Below are 26,486 nucleotides of genomic sequence, written 5' to 3'. Positions count from 1 at the left end.
TAACTGGCTGAGCCCCCCAGGTGCCCCTTTCATTGGGGTTTTGATTTGCATTTCCCTGGCGATTAGTGATGTTGAGCATCTGACACAATGTTGAGATGGCAAAATACTACTCAGATCGACCTACGGATTCAACAGAGTCCTTGTCAAAATCCCAGCTGGCTCTGGAGGGGGCCTGCCGCCTGAGCGGTTCAGTCAGTTGGGCATCCGTCTCTCCTCTGTTCTTGTGTGTGCCTGTACTCTCTCTCAAAATAAATAAACGTAAAAAAAAGGTTAAAATTACCAAAGAGGCTAGCGAGGTCACAGCTAACAGGATTTGTGGCGTATCCAGTTCCCCAATTCCTGTCATTCATTCAAAACCTATGTTTGAGCGGTTACTGTGCCGGGCACCGTGGGGGTGGGGTGGGGGGGAGGGACCTTGGGATTGGAACCCTTAGGCGCATGGACTCGTGGGCCAGTAGAAATCCTCGGGCCACTTCCACACAGGCTGATCCGGCCGGCGGTGGGAACGCAGGGGAGGGGCTTGTAACTTCCGTGGTCCGGGAAGGCTTCCTGGAGGAGGCGCCACACTCAGCTCCCCCGGTTTAAGGAAGCCAGAGGTGGGGGCGGGGTGAAGTCCGGGCTGGGGGTGGTTGGGGGGGAGGGGCTCGCGGCCCTCCTCAATCTGGGAGACGGGAAGTGGCCGCCGCCCGGGGGCGGGAGCAGTCCTCGGGTACCGCCGGAGGGGGGCGGCGGGTGGGCGCGTTAAAAGGTTTGGACGTCATCCCGGGGCACAGGGGAGTCGCTCAAGATTTCGCGACAAAGCGACGTCCTGAGGACGGCTTCCGTGGCCGCGAAGGGAGCGCGGGAGGGCGGCCCCGAGGCGCGGGGCGCAGGGGCGCGGGGGGCGGGGGTCTGGGCGGGGCGGGAGGGGCCGCTCGCCCCGTCGCCGCGGAGATGTCTGTGACGTCACACAGGTCCGGCCACAGCCCCCCCCCGCCCCTTCGGGGCTCGGCGGTGACCACGCCGGGAACGAGATGGACGAGCCATTCAGAAGGTGAGTCTGCGGTGCCGGCCCGCACGCCCCGCGCGCCCGACCCTCGAATTCCGACCTGGGCGGCACTGAAGGAGCCTCGGCCGGGCCCACCTGGGTGGCGAGCCCATTGCCGGTGGCCCCACGACCGGAGGGACGACACGCCCTCGCGACGTCGGGGGCTACTTTTCCCGTCCAGCCCCAGCCCCGGCAGGGGGGGCGCAGGTGCGGGGCGCCGGGGCCTGGCCGGGGGCGCCCTCCCCGCCGCTGCTGCCCCCGCAGGGGGCCGTAGAGCCGCGTGGTCCCGGGTAGGACGCGGGTGGGCTTCCGCCAGCAAGAAGGGGCCGAGGCAGCTGGGTCCAGATCCTGCGGGGGGGGGGGGGGGTCCGTGGGAGTGAGGACAGCCTTCCCTGGGGGGTTGGTGCCCCACCGCATGGGTCTGGAGTCCTTGCCTTGGAGACCCCCCCTTTTTCCCCTTATGGAGGGGCAGCCAGTCTTCCAGGAGTCAGGCCTGCAGGGCAGTGAGAGCCTAGTGTGTGGTGAGGACGGAGGTGGGGGGGGGGACCTCCATTTCCCCCAGGCGTGACCTGTGAGGGGTTAAGAAGGGGTGCCTCCAGCCTTCCTCCAATGTGGGGAGGGGTGGGGGCCGGTGGGCGCTGGGCCATCTCTGCCCAGGGTCAGGGTCAGGGTGGGAGGGTGGCCCCGGGCTGACCCTGCTTTGCCCTCACACATGAAACAGCTTGGTGGACATGTTCCCCTCCCCCTGCAAACCCACAGGAAAATTCTAGGACACCTGGGAATTACCCTGGGGTTCGTCTGCAAAGCTACACAGGATTTCTCCAAAATGGTATCTTAACCCGTAGTTTCCTCGAGGGCAACCTGATTTAAAATAAGAAATAAAATCCCGAGGTCCTGTGCTCCAGGACCAGGAATTCTGTGAATTCCTTCAGTCTGAATAGCTGTTCTTATTTTGGCCGTAGAACTTGGTGATCTCATGGATTCTGATACAAGCCCAGGTGCTTTGGAGAGGTTGACTCACAGATACAAGGTAAAGTGAGAATTGGCTTCATCTGAAACGTTTGTGTCCTCCCCCTCCCCTCCCCCCTCTAAAGCTTGGTCAACATTGTCTGGAATGGGAATTGAGATTTTTTTTTTTTAAGTAATCTTGGTGCTTAACGTGAGGCTTGCACTCATGACCCCAAGAGTAAGAGTCGCATGCTTCATGGACTGAGCCAGCCAGGTGCCCTGGAGTTACAAGTTTTCGCCTTTTTTTCAGTTGGCATAAGGAATGTGAAAAAAAAAATCCACTGTCTTTCCTTTTTATTACAGCTCGGAATAATTGCACGAAAAAGTGGCCAAAATAATATCAAGTCTGGTAGGAAGGTGTCCATCATAAAATCTAACACTGAGGGAGGGGAAAAGGGAAAAAAAAAACCAACCCCGGGGCACCTGGGTGACTCAGCTGGTTGAGCGTCTTGATCTTGCGGTTTGTGAGTTCAAGCCCTGCATTGGGCTCGCTGCTGTCAGTGCAGGGCTTGCTTGGGATCCTCTGTCCCCCTCTTTCTCTGCCCCCCCCCGCCCCCCCCTCCCAGCTTGCACTCTCTCAAAAATAAGTAAATATTGAGCGTAACCGCTCAGTCGGTTAAGCGTCCGACTTCGGTTCAGGTCAGGATCTCACCGTCCATGAGTTCGAGCCCCGCGTCGGGCTCTGTGCTGACAGCTCGAAGCCTGGAGCCTGCTTCGGATTCTGTGTCTCCCTCTCTCTCTGCCGCTCCCCTGCTCATGCTCTGTCTCTTCCTGTCTCAAAAATCAATCATTTAAAAAAGTTAAAAAAAGGGCGCCTGGGTGGTTCAGTCAGTTAAGCGGCCGACTTCGGCTCAGGTCATGATCTCGTGGTCTGTGAGTTCAAGCCCCGCATCAGGCTCTGTGCTGACAGCTCGGAGCCTGGAGCCTGTTTCAGATTCTGTGTCTCCTTCTCTCTGACCCTCCCCCATTCATGCTCTGTCTCTCTCTGTCTCAAAAATAAATAAAAATAAACGTTAAAAAAAAGTTTAAAAAAACATTAAAAAAAGAACACCTCTGTGATTTGTGTACCAAAGTACAGACCCTCATGCCCCCACCCCCCACCCCATCATTTAAAGGGTAGGACCTGCAGGTAGGTAAGGAGGATAATTTTCAGTCTCTGACTTCACTTTCTTTTTTAAAAATCTTTCTTTTGTTATTAAAAATTTTTTTTCAAATATTTTTTTTTTTTTAAATTTTTTTTTTTTTCAACGTTTTTTATTTATTTTTGGGACAGAGAGAGACAGAGCATGAACGGGGGAGGGGCAGAGAGAGAGGGAGACACAGAATCGGAAACAGGCTCCAGGCTCCGAGCCATCAGCCCAGAGCCTGACGCGGGGCTCGAACTCACAGACCGCGAGATCGTGACCTGAGCTGAAGTCAGACGCTTAACCGACTGCGCCACCCAGGCGCCCCTCAAATATTTTTGAGAGAGGGGAGGGGGACAGAGGATCTGAAGCAGGCTCTGTGCTGACCGCAGAGAGCCTAGTGCGGGGCTCGAACTCCCCAACGATCATGACCTGGGTTGAAGTCGGACCCTTAACCAACTGAGCCACCCAGAGACTCCTCTGACTGCACTTGAGACTATTACACTTGAGTGAATATTTCCTGAGCACTGACCCTGGCCCAGGGACTTGTGTATGGAGATAACGAAGCTATGCCTAACAGGCATGTGTCTAAAGGACGTAGAGTGTGGGGGCCGCCTGAGGGGCTTGGTCGGTTAAGTGTCCAGCTCATGGTTTTGGCTCAGGTCACGGTCTCATGGGCTCTGCTAAAAACACGGAGCCTGCCTGGGATTCTTTCTCTCCCTCTCTGTGCCCCTCCCCCACCAAAATAAATAAATAAATGTAGAAAAAAGGGACATAGAGTGTGTGTATGTGTATGTTTTGGGGGTAGTGGTGTTTATACTCTGAAGAGCAACCCTCAACAGCTTCCTGCTCTCCCAGGTTCCTGGGCCAGGAAGGGGGGCTCAGATGTTTGAAGTCTGGACCGGATCTTAGTTTCTTTCAAGCAGGTAGAAAATGAAGGCAGAGCTTCCTGTGAAATGATAGACCATGTTACCACTGCCTATCTGCACCCGAATAAAGCCAATCCGCCTAGAAACCACTTTGGGGATGGGGCACCTGGGTGGCTAGGTTGATTAAGCATCCGACTTCGGCCCAGGTCATGATCTCACAGTTTGTGGGTTCGAGCCCCACAACGGGCCCTGTGCTGGCAGTTCAGAGCCTGGAACCTGCTTCGGATTCTGTCTCCCTCTCTCTCTGCTCCTCCCCTACTCATGCTCTGTCTCTCTCTGTCTCTCAAAAATAAACATTAAAAAAAAATCACTTTTGGGGATGTGGAGTTTGAGGATTCTTTCAGAACAAATTTTATTGCAAGGAAAGGGTGCCTGTTCTTGAACTAGAACTGTTGATATTAATGAATATTGTTAAGAGATAACTTAAAATTTTTTAAATGTTTATTTATTTTTGAGAGAGAGAGACAGAACGTGAACGGGGTGAGGTCAGAGCGAGAGGGAGACACAGAATTTCAAGCAGGCTCCAGGCTCAAGCTGTTAGCCCAGAGCCCGACGCAGGGCTCGAAACCACAAAGAATGAGATTGTGACCTGAGCCAAAGTTGGACGCTTTACCGACTGAGCCACCCACATGCCCCAAGAGACAACTTTTATTATTTTTGATTTATTTATTTATTTTTAATTTTTTTTTTTTAACGTTTATTTATTTTTGAAAGAGACAGAGCATGAACGGGGGAGGGGCAGAGAGAGAGGGAGACACAGAATCTGAAACAGGCTCCAGGCTCCGGGCTGTCAGCACCGAGCCCCACGCGGGGCTCGAACTCACAGACCGCGAGATCATGACCTGAGCCGAAGTCGGCCGCTTAACCGGCTGAGCCACCCAGGTGCCCCAAGAGACAACTTTTATTTTTATTTATTTATTTAAAAAAAATTTTTTTTTTAACGTTTATTTATTTTTGAGACAGAGACAGAGCATGAACGGGGGAGGGTCAGAGAGAGGGAGACACAGAATCTGAAACAGACTCCAGGCTCTGAGCTGGAACTCACAGATGGCGAGATCATGACCTGAGCCGAAGTCAGCCGCTTAACTGTTGACTGAGCCACCCAGGCGCCCCGAGAGACAACTTTTAAAATGTGCTTTTCCTTTAAAGCAGAAAAGCAAAATTTACTTCAGTACTGAGATCAACTTAGTGGCCAACTTAGAACAAACCCGGTCCGAATTCTGATGACCCCACTGTGCCTCTTGATGGTGGTGGATGAGGCCTCACCATAATTTTTCCTCCTTTTTTCCTACATCTTGAGAGTACACTCGCGGAACTCCTCTTGGCCGAAAGATCATCTTGCGTGTGTTCTGTTCCTCCTCCTTGCAGACCGGCGTGTCTGTCCGTAGGCCCCCCGCTTGGGAGCTGGCTGTCTGGACCTCACCTTGCGTTTGTAGCCCCTGCTCCTGGACTCCAGGCAGGAACCTTCAGACCCAGCTTCATTCAGCTAGGGAGTGGGCCTGACCCCCCAGGGCCACGCTTCCTGGACGTGGCTCCAGGGGCGGAGTGACAAGGGGCTCGGGACAGGTCCCATGGAGCTTGAAGCTAAGGTTAAGGAGTCCTGGGCCTGGACCGCCCCCTCTCCTGCCCCCCCTCCCAGAGGAGGTCACCCTAGTCTCTGGGGCTTTGGATTGTTTGGGGGAGGTCTTGGCCCATCATTTTTTTTCTTCTTCCTGCCTTGTTGGCCAGCATTTAACCTTGTGATTAGAAAAATGTAAAAATGGCTCTTCATTCATTCATTCATTCATTAAAAAATTTTTATTTATTTAAAAATTTTAAAATGTTTATTTTTGAGAGAGAGCACAGGCAGGGGAGGGGCAGAGAGAGAGGGAGACAGAGAATCCGAAGCAGGCTCCAGGCTGCAAGCCGTCAGCACAGAGCCTGACACGGGGCTCGAACCCACAAAGCTCGAGATCATGACCTGGGCCGAAGTCGGCCGCTCAACCGACTGAGCCGCCCAGCCACCCCTTTGCTGTTTATTATCCAGTGTTTTATTAGTACACTAAAACGTTCTATTTATAAAGCAAAAATTGTAAAGCTTAGTTAGGAAAATTGGCCAAGCGTTCAATTTGTAGCAAATGTCAAATTACCACGTTGACTCTTAGCCATCTGGCAGTTGGCAAATGGGAGCTGCTGTCTGGCCTGGGACAGGGTGGCAGGTCTTAGTGGGTGGTGGTGTCAGTGTAGCTACACTGGAGACCGCAGAAGCAGGGACACCTCTTGGAGGAAAATGCACCGCTGGGCGCCCGGGGGCTCAGTCAGTTGAGCGGCCGACTCCGGCTCAGGTCATGATCTCACGGTTCCTGAGTTCAGGCCCCACGTGAGGCTCTGTGCTGACGGCTCGGAGCCTGGAGCCTGCTTCGGATTCTGGGTCTCCCTCTCTCTCTGCCCCTCCCCTGCTAGCTCTCTGTCTCTCAAAAATAAATAAACATTAAAATAAATTTAAAAAAGTAAAATTGTCCATGACCACCGGATATTAAAAAATATGCGCTTGGCCGGGGACGTAGCGGATGAGGGGGTCTGTGGGACGTGCACGCACACAGGCCTCCAGGAAATACCTGTTGAGCATCGGCCCCGTGGTCAGTGCTGTGCCAGGCTCTGGGGACACGGCTGTGGACGGAGAAGCAAAAAGTCCAGGTGACGGAGTTCGAGTCGGTTGAAAGGGGCTGCCGATCCCAGAGAGAGAGCAGGAGGGCACGGAGATTGCCAGAGTGACCGGGACCAGGGAGAAAAATGCAGTGGTGGGTGTTGTGCGCCTGCGTGAGAAGAGGCAGCGTGAGCGGGAGGTTGGGATGTGAGCTGGGGGGCCTCTAGCGAGGCCTCGTGGGAGGGGGGCCTCAGCGGAAAGATGGGTTCGAGGCGAGGGGCTCAGCCGGTGAGGGGGGACCGCCAGCCGTGGAGGGGTGGACGAGCGGAGCTGGGAGGGACCGGGAGGCCGCAGGGGGCAGGAGGGATACTGTGTGATGCCAGCCAAGCTCTAACAGCGTGGCTCTGGGGCGAGAACGTGGGGAGAAGCAATGGGATTCTGGGCTCATCTGGAAACTGGCTGATGAACGGGACGCGGGGTTTGGAAGGCAACGGGTCGGGGCGACGGGAAGACTGTAGCTTGAGCAGCAAGATCGGCAGAGCGGCCTGTGCCGAGCCTGGAGGGCTGCGGTGGGGCAGGTTCGGGGAAGGTCAGCCGGCTGACCTTGGACAAATAAGTTGGGAGAACCTGTCAGAGATCCCGGCGAGGCCCGGACGTGCGGAGCCGGGAGGTGGAGACCAGGGTCACCAGAGGCGGGGGTGGGGCCTCGGGGCCAGGGACGTGTGTGCAGGTGCTCGTGCGTGCACGCGAGTGGGCGCGTGTGGCTGGGCAGATGCAGGGTGGGCAGCGGCACTGAGGGTTAGAGCTTAACACCCAGGACTCGCTCGAAGGTAGGGATTTGGTGGCTCTCAGGGCAGAGGTGATGACTTCTCAACTCTTCATCAGATTTTCAAACATGCAGCCCAAGGGGACGGGCTGACGTTCTCGCAGCTTCCCGGCGGGAAGGCCTTTTTTAGGATAAGCCCAGCACTGTCAGCCTGCCTTAGGCCTCACGTGCTCCCCTGAAATCATGAGCTTCCCCCACCCCCGGGAGCTGTGGGGGGACAGGCAGCGGCAGCCCTTGGGGTAAAGGGCCGAGCCTCATAGCCCTTACACCCTGTGGACAGATCACGAGATAGAGTCCTGCCCCGCCACGTGGACAAGTGCGTAGAAAGGAGCCCGCGTGGGGGCGCCTGGGTGGCTCGGTCAGTTGAGCGGCTGACTCTTGATTCCGGCTCAGGTCGTGATCCCAGGGTCGAGATTGAGCCCCACCCACATCGGGCTCCCCACTGAGCGTGGAACCTGCTTAAGATTCTCTCCTTTCTCTCTCTGCCCCTCCCCCACGTTTCTTTCTGTCTCTCTCTCTCTCTCTCTCTCAATAAATATGTAGACATTTAAAAAAAAAAAAAAAAGCCTGCATGTGGATCCACTCTGCATGTCCTGGGGACGCACAGGGTGGCCCACAGTCAGCATCTGGGGGACCTCGTGTATTTATTGTATAATGTTTAATGGTGGTTGTTTTTTTTTTAACCACGTGCATGAAATACCTTTTTGTTAAAAAGTACGTAAGAAGCCCTTTAACACGGTGCCAACCAGCTGGTCTAGAAAACGTGGGGTTGGCACTGACCCTGGCCTGTACCTCCGTCAGAGAAAGCGAGGAGGAAAGAGGGGTCTGGTTCCTCTACTTGTTATAATTTCACTTTTTTCGTACTTTTATCTGCACTTGGCCTGGAGAGAGCACTGAGAAACAGGACGTGTTCCTTCGGAGTTCAAAGTTAAGTTGCTTTGGACATGTCACAGGGACACGGGAGTCAACGGAACGAGTTCCGGCCAAAACGGGACTAAATCGCGTAGCATGTATGTAGTTATTATTTTTAAATGTTTTAGTTTTTTCAGTAATCTCTACGCTGAACGTGGGGCCGGAACTCACAACCCCGAGACCGAGAGTCACATACTCTTGCACCCCAAAAATGAAGTCGTGTTTATTATAACCCAAGTGTAAAATAAGCGTGAACCCACACTGCCACGGGTGGTTGAGTAAATCGATAAGCAGGTAGAAAAATCTCCCACGCGGAGGGAGCTCCGTAGACGCTCCCTGTCTGTGCGGGGGCATAAATCTCCAGTCGTTGAGCGTGGTGGCCGGCGTGACCGTGTCCCAGGAGGGCCGGGAGGGAGAAACCCGACAGGTGCCGTGCCAGCCAGGTGGCCACGGCGAGGTCCCCTGTAAAACTTGATGGTGACACCCGTGCGATGAGGGCACTGCCCCTCTGTGGGCGGCCTCCCCAAATCCACAGTCCTAGTGATTTCGGAAGAAAAACGTCAGCCGCATCCCAGTGGGGGGACATCTTACAAGACGGTCCTCAGAACCGTCCAGGTCATCAAAAGCGAGGAGAGCCTGAGGCGCTGTCACAGCCGAGAGGGGCCTCAGAGGATGTGGCCACTGAGTGGCCACTGAATGGAATGTAGTGTCCTGGGTGGGACCCGGGGGCAGAAATAGGAGGCGAGGTGAAAACTAATGACAGCTGAAGGAAGTCCAGACGGACTTCAGTTAATAAATTGATTTTTTAAAAATATTTAACATTTATTTTTGAGAGACAGAGAGAGACAGAGCATGAGCAGGGGAGGGGGAGAGAGAGAGAGAGAGATAGAGAATCTGAAGCAGGCTCCAGGCTCCGAGCTGTTTGTTAGCACAGAGCCCAACACGGGGCTCGAACTCACCAACTGCGAGACCATGACCCGAGCTGAAGTCGGACGCTCAACCGACAGAGCCACCCAGACGCCCCTTAAAGAAATTGATTTTTGCTGGGAACCGTTCTAGCCTTGAAGATGCTAATGTGCCTTGTGCTCTAGGGTCTGTTTTTATCCTTTCCTGTTCCTCTGACCTTGGCCCGGAACTGGTGTGCCACAGAGCCCACTTTGGGAAGCGGGAGGTAGGCGTGCGCATGGTGACTGTGGCGCCTCCCCTCAGGGCCTGGTGGTGCCTTCCCACAAGGACTCTTGAAAGCGAGGGACATGAGACTCCGCGGAGGTAGGTTTGCAGCCCCTCGTGCTCTTGGTAAGTTGTTTTGTTTTTTGCTGTTCTCGCTCTTCTTTGGGTGCCTGTTGTTTTTTTAAAAAGTTGTTTTTTTAACAACCTCACACTTGGGAAAAGCTCTCGGACTTGGGTGGGTCAGTCCCCATCCCGGGCTCACGTTCTTCATCTGTTAAAGGGGGAAGACATTTGAGCTGAGTGGGTGCCCCCCCTCAACAGTCTAGAATTTTCAGTGTCCATGAATGTGTGACATTTCCTTTTTTTTTCCCCTAGATTTATCTGTGCTTTATTTCAAAAGAAATTGAAATTGTTGATAGTAGTTAGCATAATAAAAATGAAAGCCTCAATTAAAGAATATATTTTCCTCGTAAAATAAGATATTTTTTTTTTGTTTCTTTTTTTTTAAATATGAAATTTATTGTCAAATTGGTTTCCATACCGAATGTGTGACATTTCCAATGAGCTTGTTAAGACCGAGCTTCTCGGGGCAAAGGAGCTTTCCCCTCACAGAGGCGAAGCCCACGGGCTACACTCCCCGCCGCCAGCTGCCCGCGGGTTCCCTAAAACGCTTTCGGAAAACTCTAGATCTGTCTTGGGGAGGTCGCACCCACGGTGAAACCCAGCCCCGTTGGGACGCAGCTCTGACTCTGACAAATGGGTCCTACAGAGCGACCGCCATCACAGCCAAGGCACACAGTCCCACAGCTCTGGAAGGTTCCCTCCTGCCCTATTGTGGCCAAGCCCTCACCCGCCCCCAGCAACCAGTGACCTGTGCTTTGTCCCTGTGAACTTGATGTTTTGTAGCGAAGTGAAAAGCACCCCCTGAGCGGCCCCGGCCATGGCTGGTCTGAGGTCCGGCCGGCCCGCCTGCATCAGGGCAGCGTTTGCTAGCACCAGGGCCGGCTTCCAGAAGAGGTGGAGGAACAGACCCCGTCGCTTCAAGGTGATCTCCTGCTCGCCGCCCCCTCCCCTCCTAGTGGACATGGGGGCAGGGCGGGGAGGGTGGGAGACCCCGTGTGCCCCAGACCAGGAACCCTTGCTCTGGGCCCGTACCCTCTGTGGAAATGGTATTCTCAGCGGTTCTTGGTAACATCTTTACGGGGCTTCTCTTCTCAAGAGCAGGGGTGTTCAATCTCCTGTCCTTTGGGAGTCTGTCTATTGATGAGAAAAAGCAAGAGCTGCTTTCTCCCAGCAGCCTGGGATTAGCAAGGAGGGTTCTAGAATATCTGGTGCCAGCCCTGGGTTCTTCGAGGGACCCTGAGCAAGCAAGGCCTGGCTGTTGTCTGGGCCTCATCTGTAAAGGAAGAGGTTAGGACGGATGGTCTAGTATCTTCCATGATCTTCTGGCTTTGGGTTTAGAATAAGTTCCAGGGTTCTCTCTCCCCGATTAAATCCAGCTGCTGAATTCGCCCGCTTGCCACATTCCTGGTTCTACTCTTCCTATTCATGGCGGCCCACGTTTGCATTTTAGTCCCTCAGACCAGGGAAGTCCTTCTCGTCCACCCCCGAGGGCCGCCATCCGCCGAGGGTCCGGTGTGGCGGGAGCCGCGGGCGTGGGTTCTCTCTGCCCCTTGCTCTTGAACGCTGAGCAGCTGTCCGCCTGCCTTCATTGAAAGGATTATTCAGCACCGTCTGTCTTTGTCTCTTTAAATTTCCCCAGGCCAATCACAAAAAGAATCACATGGACTTAACTGAAGGTATCTGGAGAGAGGTAGGTGATAGAATGGGCCGGCAGCCTCACTTAGAGCCTCACTTAGAGGACGGTGGAGCCCTCCCCAAATCCAAGTCCCCAGAACCAGCCACGGGCCGACCCTTCAAGGAGGCCTTTGCAAGGAGAGTGGTTTGGGACCTGCTGTATGTGCCCTTTTCTGGTTAAGAATGGAGTTACTATATTTGAGGAGGAGCTTCACTTTGATATTTAAATGGCTGTTTCCTTTTTTTTCTCCCCCCCCCCCCACCTCCCAAAACATTTAAGTAAGAAAAAGACTCAAAGTAGTTTCCCCTGGAAGATTGATAAGGCCATAAATTTGAGTAATTGCAATCTCAAAATTAATTAATCTCTACCCCCGGCATGGGGCTCGAACTCACATCCTGGAGATCAAGAGTGGCACATTCTACCGGCTGGGGTAGATTAAATTCAACCGAAATTAAAATCAATCTCCATGATCAGTTCGGGGATGGTGAATATTTGGTCTCATGGTGCTTTGAGGCACCAGGTCATGCTGTCCTGCCGTTCTGACCCAAACCATTCTAGCCAGGGGATAAACGTCCTATCCCAGCATCCCCTGGTTTGTAAGTATGGATGCTGTTGGCTGATTTGCAGGCCGAGACCGTTAGCCTCCCCCACACGGGTACCCCCTCGGGCCTGGGCCTTGAGGCCATCATGGGGGGTCCCACGATGCCGGCTTTGTGAACTCCAACAGTTCTGAGCGGTCTCTGAATCTGAAATGATTACCGTTGCCTACAGACTATGCTGTTAGCTATTTTTATTCCCTGTTTTGGGGACTCCGTAACAGCGTTGACTGTCCACAGAAGAAATGAGCTCTCTCGGGAGGTTTTCACCACCCAGGTGAGATGACCCCACGGGGGTCCCTGCATTGGCTCAGCCCCGGGGCCTTTTCTCAGGGTGTGACTGAAGCCCCGTGCGTGGTCAGTGAGAGGGGAACACCTCACCGGTCCTCACGGGGCCCTGGCGCAGCTGGGAGGGGGGGTGGTCAGCGCGGCGCTGGGAGTTACCAGGGGTGCAGCTCCCCAGTGTCAGCGGGGGAAGTGACGATGGTCAGTCACGGGGCCTTAGACTTTCCTGGAGACCCTTGCTGCCAGAGCCGCTTCGGCAGGAGGGTAAAAAGCTAGAGTAAGGAATAGGGAATTCGGGTACGAGGTCAGGTCAGAAATAGGAAATTCGGGTCAAGGAATTCGGGTACGAGGTTGGGTACACGCAGTGGAGCCGTGTGATAAGGGATCCAGAGAGTTCCAAGGCCCCCTGTGCCAGCGGTCACAAAGAGGCGGCCAGCTGCTGACCTGCACACGTGGCCTTTGAGGACAGAGCACGGGCACCTTTGAAAACCGTGACCACTGGGCCTAAATGCTCATCTCAACCTCTTTGGGCCGCCTTGGACAGCCCTTCGTGCGGGGGTGGTGGGTGGTGAGGGGCACGTGTCTGCACCCCTTGGTCAGGGAGCCTGAGGGAGGCAGGCCAGGAACAGGACTCTGGGAGGAAGTGAGCTCAGACAGCGCCCTCCCGGGCCCCTGGTGGTGTGGACCGGCCTGTGCACGGCACTGGGATAAGGGCTTTCAGTTATGGGGCTCAGATTGGGCCCCCAGTGATGGTGGACCCTCAGGCCTTTTGGATGCTATGGGGTATCTGTCTAATGCATTTTTTATTTAAAAAAAATTTTTTAATGTTTATTTTTCAGAGAAAGCGAGCGAGCAGGGGAGGGGCAAAGAGAGAGGGACACAGAATCTGAAGCAGGTGCCAGGCTCTGAGCTGTCAGCACAGAGCCTGACATGGGGCTTGAACCCACGAACTGTGAGATCATGACCTGAGCTGAAGTCAGATGCTTAACTGACTGAGCCACCCAGGCGCCCCAACTTTTTATTTTTTTAATGTTTATTTTTGAGAGTGAGTGCCAGCTGGGGAGGGGCAGAGAGAGAGGGGGACAGAGGATTCCAAGCAGGCTCCGTGCTGTCAGCACAGACCCCAAGGCAGGGCTCAAACCTGTGAACCGAGAGATCATGATCTGAGCCAAAGTCAGATGCTTAACCGGCTGAGCCGCCCAGGTGCCCCTATTACTTATTTTTTTTTAAGTTTGTTTATTTTGAGAGAGAGATCGAGTAGGGAAGGGGCAGAGAGAGGGAGAGACAAAGTCCCTCAGCGCAGAGCCCGACGCGGTGCTCGAACTCACAAACTGTGAGATCATGACCTGGGCCAAAATCGAGTCGGACGCCTAACTGATGGAGCCACCCGGGTGCCCATCTAATGCGTGTTTAACAATTGCAAGGCAGATATGCAAAATCTGCCACCATCAGTGATGGAAAGAGGAACTTCTGCGCGTGAGAAGTGTGTGGTGCTTTACCCTGGTAGAAATTGCTGATTGGCTCAGAAATAAACGATGTCGTCAGTTTTTAGATCCTTACGACGGCCAGTCTTCGGAAGATACCCCCAGCCATTCTGTCTACGGTCTCAGCACCTGTTGTCCGGGCGACGTGACCTGTATTGTGCCTTCACACGCACCGAAGTCCAGGAGTCCGGGAGAGGTCTGCGTAGAAGATCCTCTCTCCTCAAAAATCCCAGACCGCCTCCTCAAAGCCGCCAGCTGGGGCCCTGCGTCCCCGGAGGCCGACGACGTGGACATGCGGCCTGTCGAGGCCAGTGGCCCTGAGGAGCCAGGGTGGCCAGCCGCGCCGTCCGGAGCCCCAGAGGACCGGAGAATGACGGAGGGGTGGCCCAGGGCAGCCGGTCCCCTCCTCCCCGCCGCGGAGCCCTCTGAGCCCAGCAGACACACGCAGGGCAGGACCAGAGGGTCCCGGCCGCCTCCCAGACTTGGGAGTGAGAAGGACAAGGGGCCCGAGCTCATCCTCTTCAAGAGGAAACTGGAACTCTTACTCGCAGAGCCCGAGAAAAGGAAGAGGAAGAAGCAGTATGTGGCCTAGACCGAGGTGAGCAGAGTTGGCTCGGGAAGGAGGTGCCCGTTGGCCAAAGCCAACGCTGACGGACTCGTATCAATGGAACACTTGCCCTTGGTGTGTCTTAAACAATGCACACCTGGGTGCCCACCTGTTTGCTTACAAACGGGTTTCCGGTGGAGGAAAGGTCCTGTGTGGCCCTCGTGGAACCCGCTTCCCGAGTCCGAGCATTTCTTGACTTTTACTAAATATTTATGCGTCGGTGGAACAATTTTTTTAAAAAATCCGAATTCGTGGTACCCGTTGTTCTCCTCCCTGCTGGCGCATCTGCTGAGGGGGGTGGGGGATGGGGTGGACAGAGGAGGGGCTCTGGGGGTTGCTGACACAACAAGGTAAGGATATTTAGGATGACACACCGGTGGATTCTGGTGTGAACTGCCCACCCGGCACCCTGACCAGCTGCCTCCGGTGTCCCCGTTTCCGTTCCTCTGTCACTGTTCACAAAGGGTTTTCTGAGCAGTTGGTTTTGGCTGTTGACACCGTCATGGTCTTGATGTGCTTTTTTTAATTTAATTTATAAATGTTTATTTTTGAGGGACCGGGGCAGAGAGAGAAGGAGACAGACTGAAGCAGGGTCCGGACTCTGAGCTGTCGGCACAGAGCCTGACGTGGGGCTCGAACCCACGAACTGCGAGATCATGACCTGAGCCAACGTCGGACGCTTAACCGACTGAGCCACTCAGGCGCCCCCTTCTTGACGTGCCACTTAAAAACAATGGGGTGGCAGTGGCTCTTTTATGGCTCTCTTACCCTTTCCCAGTTTCTGGGCGTTTGCTCACTGAGCCTTTTCTTCCCCAGCAGGCATGAACTGAGCACAAGCCTGGCGCCAGTGCCGGGTGGCCGCTGCCCACACGCCCCGGGACCCCCAGGACCGTGCTGTTCCCAAGTGCCAATAAAGGGAAGCCCGAGGAGAAGAGCGCTCGTTCCTGCGGGTGGGCGGGGCGCCGGGGTGCGAGGTGGGTAACGGGGGGCCGGCCCGGGCACAGGCGCGCCGCTGTCCCGGCTCCGGGGCCCTCTGGCCTGTGTGCCAGCGCTGCTCGCTAAGGAGGAGTAGCGCCGTGGCCACTCTTCGGCCCGACCCTCCCGACTGGACGGTGAGCAGGTGGTCCCAGAGGTGGGGTTCCCCCCCCCCCCACCCACCGAGGCCCCCACAGGCCGGGCTTGCAGTGGGGCGAGGCTCAGAGGCCCTGGGGCCCAGGACGGTCACACTGGGCTTTCGGGGGCAGCAGGCAGGCGTCCAGTAGGCGCAGGGGCTCCCGCTCAGGGCTGGCGTCCGGTCCTCCCTGTTCAGGAACTTGCTCTGTGCCGGGAGGGCACGGCTGCTCTCGTGCTTGGGACCGTCACCTGTGTGTGCTGGGTGGGCAGAGGAGGTAGGCGGGACAGACACCCATGGCGGCCTTTCTGTGGGCTCCCCTCATCCGTCCTTGGGCCTGGTCCCAGCCTATAGCCCTGTTCGGGAATACCGCTGCAGAAAAACTAAGAAACCTTATTTATCGGTTTAGAGAAGAACATTTAAAATGGACCTCAATTTTCAATCAAATAGAACTTTGGACTGCAAGGCGGCTTTCCCAGGATCCCTGATAGACCATTCCAGAACCGGGTGGGGAGGAGACTGGTTGCCAAGCCCTGGGGATGTTTGGAGCCTGGCAGTTGCCCAGAAGAGGTCGGGGCGGTGTCAGGGGCAGGCGCCTAGGCACCCACTCAGACCCGGCTCCTTACCCGGCTGGTGGTTGAGCCCTGCTCATGGGGGGGGGCCCGGCAGCAAGAATAGGCTTTTGTCATGGCGGGGGGGGGGGGGGGGGGCTGTGCTCAGGCTCAGCTGGTCGCTGATCAACCCTAGGAGCTGCCATAAGGCACTCAACCCAGTTTCACAAGGAGCCCACATGCATCACGTCCGGTGTGAACAGCGAGCAGTTGGTGGGAACCAGCTGCTTCCCTGGGGTGTGTGGGGGTAGACACGGGATGGGTGGAGGCTGGCTGGGGGCGTCGGCACCCTCACGTGACACAGAAACCACCCGAGGGGTCGTGAGCAGGCCCAAGCCTGCAGGGTGCTAAGTCAGGATGGCCAGAACTGCTCTAGGCACGGGGAGTTGTTTTGTTGTCTGCAAAGGGCCCCCACTTTCCACGCCGGGAGGAGAGGGGGACAGAAGAGGCGAGAGCTGGATCGTGCTTAGTGTTTTATTCCCGAGCAAACCAGGCTACGGACCCTCCCAAGCACACAACCGAGTCCTTCCTCTTCCCGCCGTCCCGTCCCTCAGCCTCCAGTCCGCTTCCTCCAACCTTGAACCGACGACTTTCCTGTGACAAGTCCGCTCGTTCCGAACGGTTTAATGACGAAGAAACGTTAAATAGTTACTACAGAAAAGGGACCAGGAGTCGGGTTTCACTCCGTGCAGAGGACGGCGACGCCACGCTCGTAGAAGCTACGTGGATCCTCCTTGGTGGCGATCTCAAAATCGACCGTGAAGATGAGGTCCGCACGGGTGAAGTTCAGGTAGACGGGCAGGGTCACCTGGGGGGGAGGGCAGGGCCTTACTGCCAGCTTCGGGAGAGGCAGGACACCGCGGGCACGGTGGACAGTGGCCCTGGTGATGGGGCGGCTTGCCTCTGCGTGGCCCTGGGGTCCTAGTGACGAGCTGGCCCCGGGGGAAGGGGGGCGATGGCTGCACCTGATCACTCGCGGCTGTGCGCATGGTCCCTGCCAACCCCAGGACAGGAAGGGGCCGCTTACCACGTTAGCCTTTCTCTCTGCGTTGGTCTGCTTGAGCCAGCGCAGCTGCGTCAGGGGGAGGACCGTGGAGATGGCGTGGGACAGCGACAGCTTGTTGTTATTGCACGTGGCCCCCTGGAGCTTCAACCCTGCGGGGAGAAGTCAGGCCCTGTCACCCGTGGGAAAGGCTGCCCGAATCTGTGACACCGCGCCCGGCCCTGGCGTGCTGCCTCCCGCGACCTCAGACACGGACTGGGAGCCACACCGGCACCCAACCTGGACCCCGACTCACCCGTGACCCCAAAGCTGCAGGCATCGAGGGTGGCACTCTGGGACGTGGTGACGTTGACTTCCAGGCAGAGCTCCTCCAAGGACCAGCTGTTGGCCTGGGCCACGTACTGCCTGGTGGCAGTGATGTAGGCCTCGGGCACGAACAGGCCGCCCAGGCACACGTGGATGTTCTGCGGGAAGGAGGGGCCCCCGTGAGCGGCGAGCACCAGCCACAGGGGATCTGTGCCTGTCCCCGAGCGGTCCCGGGACTGCCCCTCCCCCGTGCCACTTAGGAGCCGCTCCCCACCTTCAGCTCCTTCGCGCCGCCAGACGCAGCCGCCAGAGAGATGTTCTGTAGCTGTTTGATCCTCTCGCTGAAGTCGGCCACCCACTGGATGACGGTCATGCCCGCGGGCACCGTGTAGTGGGACCAGCTCCGAGGCAAGATCCCTGCGAGCGAGGTGACCCAGGCTCGGTCCTGACATCCCCGGCACAGGTGCTCGGACCTGCCAGAGCTCACCTGTTTCCCCAGCCGCGCCTGCGCGCGAGCACTCCGCCCGCCCCCTCCCCACACCGTCTCCTGTCCTGGCTGGGCCCGCACCACCTCTGCCCTGCTCAGTCCAGTGTGGCTGACGGGGTGTACATGGAGGAACCCAGTGGCCCCAAGGGACACCGCAGCTGCTAACCCCCATCACGGAAGGGGCTGGGCGTCACCGACAGGTCAGGCTCTTGAGACATCTGGGTGTTCGCTCCCTGTATCCTTCACGTCCCCCACTTTTCCTCTGTGGTGGCCACCCTCCTGAAGACGGTAAAGATCTTCGGGAACGTTCAGGGCCCAGCAAGTAGGGAAAACAAATTCTTGGGCCCTTCGAAGCCCGACCCCCAGCTGCCCTCACAGGCAGGTCTGTGCAGATGGCAACGTGTGCGAGGCCGGGCGGGACCTGCCGACGCCGGAGGGCAGCAGCCACCTGGCCCCGGTGCGCCCTGCTCGGCGCCCCGTGAGGCGGACGTGGGGGGCCGGGCCCCGGGGCACGCCGGGAGGGCCAGTACCTTTGACCAGCTCGTTTATGAGCGTGCGCAGGTAGTTGGTCTGCTTCTTCTTCCCTTCACACACTTGGACGACGTCCGCGAGGTCCTGGCGAACGTCCTGAAGTAGCTTAGCCCCCATCTTCACTTCTCTCTCAAAGAACCTGAACAAGGGGTCCTAAAATTGTTCAAAGACACGGGAAGGCCAGGGTGAAGGGGAGAGTCCGGGAGAGGCCCCCTCTCCCGTGGGAGGGAGGCCCGTCCACACCAGGTCCCCCGCGGGGAGCCCGGGAGCTCACGGCTTCGCCTGAGCTCGCCCTGGGCCCGGGCCTCGGGTGAAGCTGGCCGGAAGCCTGCCGCGGGCCGGGCCCTGGAACCGCCGGCCCGGCGTGCGCGGGCGGACCACCTCGTAGAGCGCTTCTGGCCGGCTCCACGGGGTCGCCCCCTCTCGCCTGAACCTGAGCCCGGGGGCCCGCTGGGACTACACTGAGCTCCGTCCGTCCAGCCCTCCGGGGCCACAGCCGCCAAGGGGCGGCCCCGCCCACTGCCGGCACCTTGATGTTCTCCACCGTCCGCTTGAGGTGGCTCAGCGTCTGGGGGATGAGGTGCAGCCAGTTGGACGCGGTGGTGTGCAGGGTCCTCATCCAGGCGGGCCGGCCGTCGGACGTGGAGTCCGTCCTGGCCTTCTTCTCCGTCTCGGCGTAGGCCAGGTCATCCTCGTCCTCCAGCATCTGCATCTTCAGCATCTTGCTGATCATGTCCACGCCTGGGCCGCCAGCCCACCGGTGACGGAGGGAGGGGGACGGACGGGAGATCAGAGGAAGAAGGATTTGAATGCAGAGGCCACAGAACACGTCTACCCGTGAGGTACGAGTGAGGACGCGTTTCTGAAGCTCAGAAAGCGGCCGGGCCAAAAGGTGAGGTGGCAGATGCAGTGGAAAGCTGCCGCCACATCCGGTCACGACTGCTGGGGCTGAACCGGCAGCCTGAGCGCTGAAGACGAGAGCGAGGCTGCTCGAAGACTCGGGGCTCACCGTGAGGCTGGCACAGCCCCGACCGAGGCTGCAGAGGGGCGGGCTCTGGGGCATGCCAGGCGCCAGCCGGGAAGGCTGCTGCGCTGCTAACTCCGTGTGCCCTGGGCCGTCTGCCCCCCTGCTCCACCTCAAACACCGGCCCCTATCCCGTTAAAGTCTGGCCTCACCCCCGCCCTCACAGGGTCCCGGAGTGCTCGAAGTCCAGTTCCTGAGCAGCACTGAAGGCCGGACCAGAGAGGACAGGCCGGCACGGGCTCCCATGTGGGGTGGGCACCAGCCAAGCCTTCAGTGCTACCTGAAGGTGGGACTGGGTGTGACCAGCAGAAGGCTGGAGTGACGGCGGGAGCTTGTTAGTACAGGGACAGGGAGGGCATTCCGGCCAGCCAGGGTGAGCGACAAATCCTACAAACCAGTCCCGTCATGGGAGGCAAGTAGGGCTCGCAGCAGGTGCCCTGGGTGTTAATACCCTACGTGATCTCATCTCAGTACAGGCTGTCGCACAACAGAGCACTCGGGCCCAACCCTGGACCTGCCCTGCACCGAGGCCTCGAACTCGCACAGCAGGCCAGCGTCTCGTCTCGGTGGCTTACAGGACCTCTGCCACCTCGTGGGGGTGGGGTAGCCTGGCATGCCTTCAAAGTTGTCCTCAGAGAGCAAGCCTGGTAAGTAGGGGTTCTTGTGCAGAGCTGGGGAGATGGCCCGAAGGGAACTGTCTGATCCTGTCCCCTCAGCTAGCTGTGTGAGTTTGGGGAAATCACAAGTTCTTTCTGGGCCCGGTTCCCATAAAGAGAAGTCTGGGTTAGATCAGCCGTTCATAAGGTTGCAGACACAGCAGCTGCCCGGAGTGCTCGTTGGAGCAGGGGGCTGGGCCCCCACTTCCCACTGCGGAGGTCTGAGGCAGGTCCTGAGACTCTGCATTTCTAAGAAATTCCAATGAGGTTAATGCTGCTGAGAACCATACTTTGAAAACCTCTGCATTAGCTATTTCTTGAATACTCTTGGGAAAAAAAGCAGAAAGAAAAAGCTTCTAAGGAGTATCCTAATAAAAACTAACGGTTTTAAAACTTCACATAATACCAGGTGCCTTTTGACTCTTTTAGGCAAAACAGGAGAAATCATGTCTGAATGTAAGCTGATGCCCTAGATGTAACTTCCAGACCTCATTGACCGAAACACCAAGTTTTGTCCAGAACCGAGCCTAGACTGCAGGGGAGGCACCAGCTGGGACCCACTCCAGTTCCCGTGCCTCCCCAGGGACGGAGCCAGGAGGGGCCAGGATCGGAAGGGCCAGCGGAGGGAGGGGGCAGGCCGAGGCCTGAGGCCTGACCTGGTCGGCACAGGGAAGGGGCTGCCCGTGGGGTACCCACCCTGGGTAGTGAGTAGGACTCTCTCCGCGTTGTTGGGCAGGCCCAGCCAGGAGGGCGTCTGCGTGTCGGGGAGCAGCTCCACCCACTGCACGAACTCCTCTCGCCTAGAAAAGCAGCACGTTGGGAAATGCCACCCTGGGTGACGCCGGGGACTGCCGGGCACGGCTGGGGTCTGGGTCACAGGAGGTAGGCTTGTACCTGATGCCGTCGGGCATTTGAATGTCTTTGTGCCCGTCGACCTTGCAGGCCAGCTTAAATTCACTATCGAAACTCTTCGTCGTGAACAGACGCTCCAGGAAAGTGTTAAGCAGACGCTGATCGAACTCGTTGTCCACCCGCCCGCCGTAGATGGACTGGGCCATCAAGGTCTTCAGTGCGGACCACGGGATCTTGTCTGGCGAGATGTTCTGCCTGCCCTGTGTGAGGAAAGCTGGGTTTGGGGGGCAGGTCGGAGGGGAACCGGCACACCAGGTCCCTCTGTTGGTGGGGTGAGTCCTTCCTCACACCCACATCGAACACGACCCCCACCGTCGGCCACCACAGCCGTGCGCGCTCCCGAGCGTCCCCTCCCATCTGACACGGCAGCCCGCACTTGCCTTTGCCGTGTCATCCAGCCACGTGTCTACCGTGTCGCAGGCCGACCGCAGGTCAGACTCCCCAAATTCATACTTCTTTGACCACCCCAGGGGTGCGTATCGTAAGCGTTCTTGGATGATGGCGTGGAACCAGGCCAGCAGGAAGTATAAGCGAGCACGCTCATTGGGAGACTGGGTGAGGAAGGTTATCAAAGACGGAATCCTTAGAAAGCAACATCCTTTCCAAGAAAACAGTGCAGCTTCTCTAACAAAGTTTTAAGAAGAGCTTTTTGGGGGAGCCCAGGGGGCTCAGTCCATTGAGCATCCGACTTGGGCTCAGGTCGTGATCTCGCGGTTTGTGGGTTCGAGCCCCACGTCGGGCTCTGTGCTGACAGCTCAGAGCCTGGAGCCTGCTTCCGATTCTGTGTCTCTCTCTCTCTCTCTGCCCCTCCCCCGCTTGTGCTCTGTCTCTCTTTCAAAAATAAAAAGAGCTTTTCACCCTGAACCACACTGAACTTTAGGGCTTCTGACGCAGTACCGTTAACACTAATACCGTTGCCAGAAATTAAGTGCTAGTTTTCCTGTTAATTAAGATGTAATCCAATAACGCTGTAAAGATAAATTATTCAACTGTAGAAAATGATACAGAAAACAAATCTAAAATGGTCAGAAAAGGGGGATTACAGCACAAAATGAAATAGTACTTCAGAATTCCTCTCCTCCTGCCCACGAGCTTGGTCTTTGGCGCCTCGGAGGGCACTGCCCAGCCTCAGAGGACCATGGTCAGGAGCGCAGGATTCTCATTTACCCCGGACCTAAATCTGGGCTCTGGTTAGAGCTGCACTGGGGGCGTCTGCTCTCCTGGGAGCCTGGCCGTCACACCCTCACAACAGGACACCGTGCAGGCATACTTTTCAATCTGTTCGCAGGAAGGGAATTTTGCCTACAGTTAAGTAGTACAATTTCCAGGGTTATCAGCCATTCTGGTGTTTCTGGGAGACGTGGGGACCCACTTCCGAATTTGCTGAAGGGACCCGGTCTCCTGGGCTTGTCCGGAGAAAGTGCACCAGGAGAAAGGGACGCTTACCTTGCAAATGCGGGAGACGGGGATGCTGCTGAATGTCCTCAGCATGTTGGCCTTCACCCCCGGGGGAGGCTCGAACACGAAGATGCGGCCTGCGCGGAGCAGGTTCACGGGCACCTGAGGAAGACACTGTTCCTGTCAGTGCCCTGGTTAACTGCGTGCTTCGGCTCTACACACACACACACACACACACACACACACACACCCCCACGATTTCAGGACAGAAAGATGGCAAACCAGCACTCAGAGCAACATGCCGAGCACACACCTTGGGGTTAATCTCCATGGTGAGGAACAGCCGGAAGCAGGCGTGCGGCTGCAGGGAGTGAAGCTTCTTCTCCAGCTGCATCAACCACCCCGGGGCCAGGTGCACGTTCTTCAACATCACCCACCTGCACGAAGCGAGAGCCACAGCTACACTTCACGTTTCCGGTCTGGATTCTTGGGAACCGAGGCTTTTTCAAACAAGACAGGCCTACCTGCCGGACTTGACGGCTGTATTGATGGCTTTATCTGCTTGGTTGAAGCCTTCGGCCGAGCCTGGTGCCAGAAAGCTTAGTGTCAGCACGGCAGGCTTGGACTTCAGTGTCCACCGTGAGTTCTGAGGGGCTTCGGCCCGAAAAACCCACCAAGTGCCCTTACCGATCGCAATTGAAGTGATCTGCGTGTTCTGTTCTGCTGCAAGGTCTTCGACGTGCCCGCTGGCGTCATACCCAGGCACAGAGCACATCAGCACAGGAGTATTCGGCTTTACCTGCAGATGCAGAGGTCAGAACTAAGACCGGGAGTCTGTGGAGAGGAGAGGCCTGTGGGGCGGGCCTTGCGAAGATTCCCCTGGCCCCAAGGTGCGGGGGCTGGGAGCCGGCCAGGGTGGGAGTCTGTAAGCAGGTATATGGCCCGACAAGATGGCGCCTAGGGGCCGGGGCAGGCGAGGCCCACCCGAGCCTGCTGGGAGCCAGAGCCGCACCTCTGTGTCCACGATGTGAGTCAGGTCAAGAGGCTGCTCCATGATGGACATGAAGGACTCCCCGAGGTTTGTGGAAACAAACATGTGGGCCATGGCCAGCAGGCGATCAGGACGGAAAGCCTGAATCAGGAGCAGGCGGTGGATGGCGTGCCCGATGGGTGCTGGAACGAGGCATGTGAAGGGTTGCGGGGAGGACACGGCCCAGACTGCCCCGCCGGGACTGGTCTGGCTACAAGTCCCCCCTCGGATGACGGCTCAGAATCATGCCGCCACCTCTGGTCTTCTCTGCCCCAAGGAGAACTGCCACCCTCTCCTGTCTTCGGTGAAGCCCCTGGACACACCTGTGCTCACGTCTACCACATGGGCCTGTGGGCACGGTGGCAGTTACCAACTTCACGTGACTCCACCGCCACCCATTTGTTGCAGGCAGAACACAGATCCTGAGCCGTCTAGAGAGGATCACAGCCACCGCCAGCCCTGCCCCTGCTGCCCTGTGGCCGTGGAGACCCTGCCCACTGGCCCGAGCCGGGCTAGCACAGGGCCTGGGGCACTACACTCGGAACTAGCCAATCTCTCCCTTAACGTCGGGCAACGGTCTTCCTACCTGTCTCTCTCGGTCTTTAAGTGAGAGTGGGAACACGAATTAGGACCTGAAGATTTTACACTGAGACACTTATTTTAGGAATTGGCGACCTTCTTGGAGGTATCCCTTCACTCAGGTGGCAAAGCCCAATTTTACATTTGGGTCCAGAATGAAAACACCGGGGAGGCCTTGATGCGGGCTTACTTGAGGGGGCTTCTTCACTCCAGAGGTACGGGACCGTCTGCTCTGGGGAGCTGCTGTCCAACCAGATGCCAAATTGCTGTGGACACAACGGGAGAAGCGTCGCCACGGAGCACAGCCCGTTTTTGTGGGCAGAGAAGTTGGGATGAATACATCAGACGACTGACGTGTGCGCACGACACACGCAATTCCTTACTGCCAACTTCCTGGGAAGAGGCTGGGACGCGTTCAGAACACTCACCTCGTCGGCCTGAACCTTTGCAATCAGATCTTTGAAGGCAGGGAGACAGCTCAACCTCACAACGGCCTCGGCCTGCTCCACGGTCAGGCCCTGGATCTTGGGCGTCGAGCCAGCACTCAGGACGATCTCCTTCCCTCTCAGGAAGTGCTGGAATTCGGCGTCGTAGGTGGGCTCCCTGGGAAGGGGGCAACGAGTTAGCAAGGGTCTCAGATTCACTTCTGCACTCAAAGATCAGTAATAGCAAAGACTCTTTTTTCTTCTCTTTAAGCCCTTAAGATGCTAGTAGAAAACCTGCAAAATGACAGCGCTCTGCGGGGACAAGTGCAGCAGGGCGGCGGCCTTACCCGATGGTGCCCTTCAGTTTGATTCGGGCCAGCAGCATGGCGAAGGTGATGTGGTCCTGGTGCAGCATGCCTCTGGCCACCCGGTTGAACGCCACCTGGGGACAAGAGCGGGAGACGCTGCCGTCCCCGGAGAACGACCTCCCACCTTCCCTCCCTGGGGACAGCCAAGCGCCGGGCTCTCTACCTGGAAGAGGTCCTTCGTGATGATGGAGAGGCGCTGCGTGTGGTCTGTGATGCCCTTGAGGTTCGGGTTCTCGTACAAGACGTTGTGGTAAATGTCCAGGAAAAACTGGAGGGAGTACTGGTACAGGAAGTGGATCTGAAAGGAAGCAGCGGGCGACGGCCATTAGGCGGGAGGCACAGAGCGAGCGCCGTCCCACGGCGGGTGGCTCCCGCAGTCACCTGCTTCAGGGACTCCATGGTGAAGTAGATGCTGCTGCAGGCGGTGGACAGCGGCAGGTACTGCTGAGACACGGTCTCCACCTCCTGCATGACGATGTCCGTCTCCTCCACTTTCCTCGTCACCTCGGCCGCCTCTCTCTTGAGGTTCTCCAGGGTCGTTATGATGGTGTCGTCGTCCAAGATGCGTCCTTTCACCTCGTTCAGAGCTTGCAGCAGAGACTTCTCGAGCTGGCGTAAACGCAGCTGGAACTCTCCTGAAACGGTCACAACATCCAGAGTCTGCACCACTTGCTTCTTCCAGAAAGAGAACTCCCCTGAGTGTCTGAATAAACCTGACATGTTCTAGAACCTTAATTAAGATTTTAGCCCCAAGGGGTACCTGGGTGGCTCAGTCAGGTCATGAACTCACGGTTTGTGGGATCGAGCCCTGCGTCGATGGTGCAGAGCTGGCTTGGGATTCTCTCTCAAAATGAACTTAAAAACAGTAAAAAAAAGTCCAGCCCCCTCCCCACCCCCCCCAGGGGTACCTGGGTGGTTCAGTCTTAAGGTTAAGCGTCTGACTTCTGATTTTGGCTCAAGTCATGATCCCACAGTTTGTGGGTTTGAGCCCGGCATCAAGCCCCTAGCACCGGCTTGGGATTCTCACTCTCTCCCCCCTCTGTCTCAAAAATCAATAAACTTTCAAAGAAAGAAAGGAAGTTCAGCCCCCAGCTTGCTCCGAGACTCCCAAAGCTACAGAGCCAGAAACATACCTTGAAGCTTAAGAAGATCGGAACGCTTTTCGTCCACATCAGGCCTTTCTGCCTTAAGTACTTCATTCAAACATTGGCTCTGCAAGCTGCTGCGGGTGACCGTGAAGTTGACAAAGGTAACGCGGGAACACAGGTCTGGAGGAAACTCCACCTGCCACAAGGGTAAGAGAACAGTCCGCTTCGTCACTGGAGCTGCGACACAGAGCGCCACCACAGATGTGAATCCCAAGTGCCCCGGTCCTTACGGTTGGATCTCGGGTGGACAGGAAGATGACAAATGATGGTGACAAGTCTATATCCTGGTCGCCGAGGGTAATCAGCACTCTCCCCCCAGTTCGCCGAACTTCGCGGTTCAGTACTGGATTCAAAACCGGATCGTAGCTTTCCACATCCTAGACGCACACACAGGAAGTTTCGCGGTTGGGGTTTTACAACATGTATCTTCACCCAAATAACAGTGTTTTGATGCTGACCTAACCAGATGAACACACTGCAGAAGCCACCCAGCCTCTTAGACCTC

The 26,486-nt window shown here is 56.8% G+C and overlaps 1 protein-coding gene and 1 long non-coding RNA gene across 5 annotated transcripts in view; one reads left to right on the top strand and one right to left on the bottom strand.

Annotated features, from left to right (window-relative positions):
* Positions 1-581: 581 nt before the first annotated feature.
* On the top strand, positions 582-15,324 carry LOC132670331 (uncharacterized). Of its 4 annotated transcripts, none has more exons than XR_009606604.3 (8): positions 582-596; positions 954-1,033; positions 1,990-2,057; positions 9,662-9,721; positions 10,392-10,667; positions 11,385-11,435; positions 13,847-14,383; positions 15,212-15,324. It is a non-coding gene; the product is annotated as an uncharacterized LOC132670331 (long non-coding RNA). The 4 variants fall into 4 exon arrangements; XR_009606607.3 differs by having other exon boundaries at positions 15,209-15,324; XR_009606605.3 differs by having other exon boundaries at positions 9,662-9,748.
* Positions 15,325-16,574: 1,250 nt separating this feature from the next.
* DYNC1H1 (dynein cytoplasmic 1 heavy chain 1) overlaps positions 16,575-26,486 on the bottom strand; it is a 77,192-nt gene continuing 67,280 nt past the window's right edge. The window contains exons 58-78 of the mRNA XM_060620767.3: positions 26,212-26,358; positions 25,967-26,117; positions 25,215-25,468; positions 24,997-25,131; positions 24,813-24,907; positions 24,469-24,643; positions 24,231-24,306; positions 23,444-23,604; positions 23,119-23,230; positions 22,956-23,016; positions 22,745-22,868; positions 22,480-22,593; positions 21,414-21,584; positions 21,016-21,233; positions 20,818-20,921; positions 18,971-19,182; positions 18,441-18,594; positions 17,698-17,840; positions 17,413-17,581; positions 17,142-17,269; positions 16,575-16,922 (exon numbers count right to left, since the gene is read on the bottom strand). Of these exons, the coding sequence (XP_060476750.2) occupies positions 16,794-16,922; positions 17,142-17,269; positions 17,413-17,581; positions 17,698-17,840; positions 18,441-18,594; positions 18,971-19,182; positions 20,818-20,921; positions 21,016-21,233; positions 21,414-21,584; positions 22,480-22,593; positions 22,745-22,868; positions 22,956-23,016; positions 23,119-23,230; positions 23,444-23,604; positions 24,231-24,306; positions 24,469-24,643; positions 24,813-24,907; positions 24,997-25,131; positions 25,215-25,468; positions 25,967-26,117; positions 26,212-26,358 (3,033 nt within the window). The 3' untranslated portion in view covers positions 16,575-16,793. The remainder of the gene's footprint in view (positions 16,923-17,141; positions 17,270-17,412; positions 17,582-17,697; positions 17,841-18,440; positions 18,595-18,970; positions 19,183-20,817; positions 20,922-21,015; positions 21,234-21,413; positions 21,585-22,479; positions 22,594-22,744; positions 22,869-22,955; positions 23,017-23,118; positions 23,231-23,443; positions 23,605-24,230; positions 24,307-24,468; positions 24,644-24,812; positions 24,908-24,996; positions 25,132-25,214; positions 25,469-25,966; positions 26,118-26,211; positions 26,359-26,486) is intronic.

This window comes from Panthera onca, chromosome B3, assembly GCF_046562875.1.
Source record: "Panthera onca isolate mPanOnc1 chromosome B3, mPanOnc1 haplotype 2, whole genome shotgun sequence".
Lineage (NCBI taxonomy): Eukaryota > Metazoa > Chordata > Mammalia > Carnivora > Felidae > Panthera > Panthera onca.
Note: the sequence above shows the minus strand (reverse complement) of the source record. Positions and strands in the feature narration are given on the sequence as shown.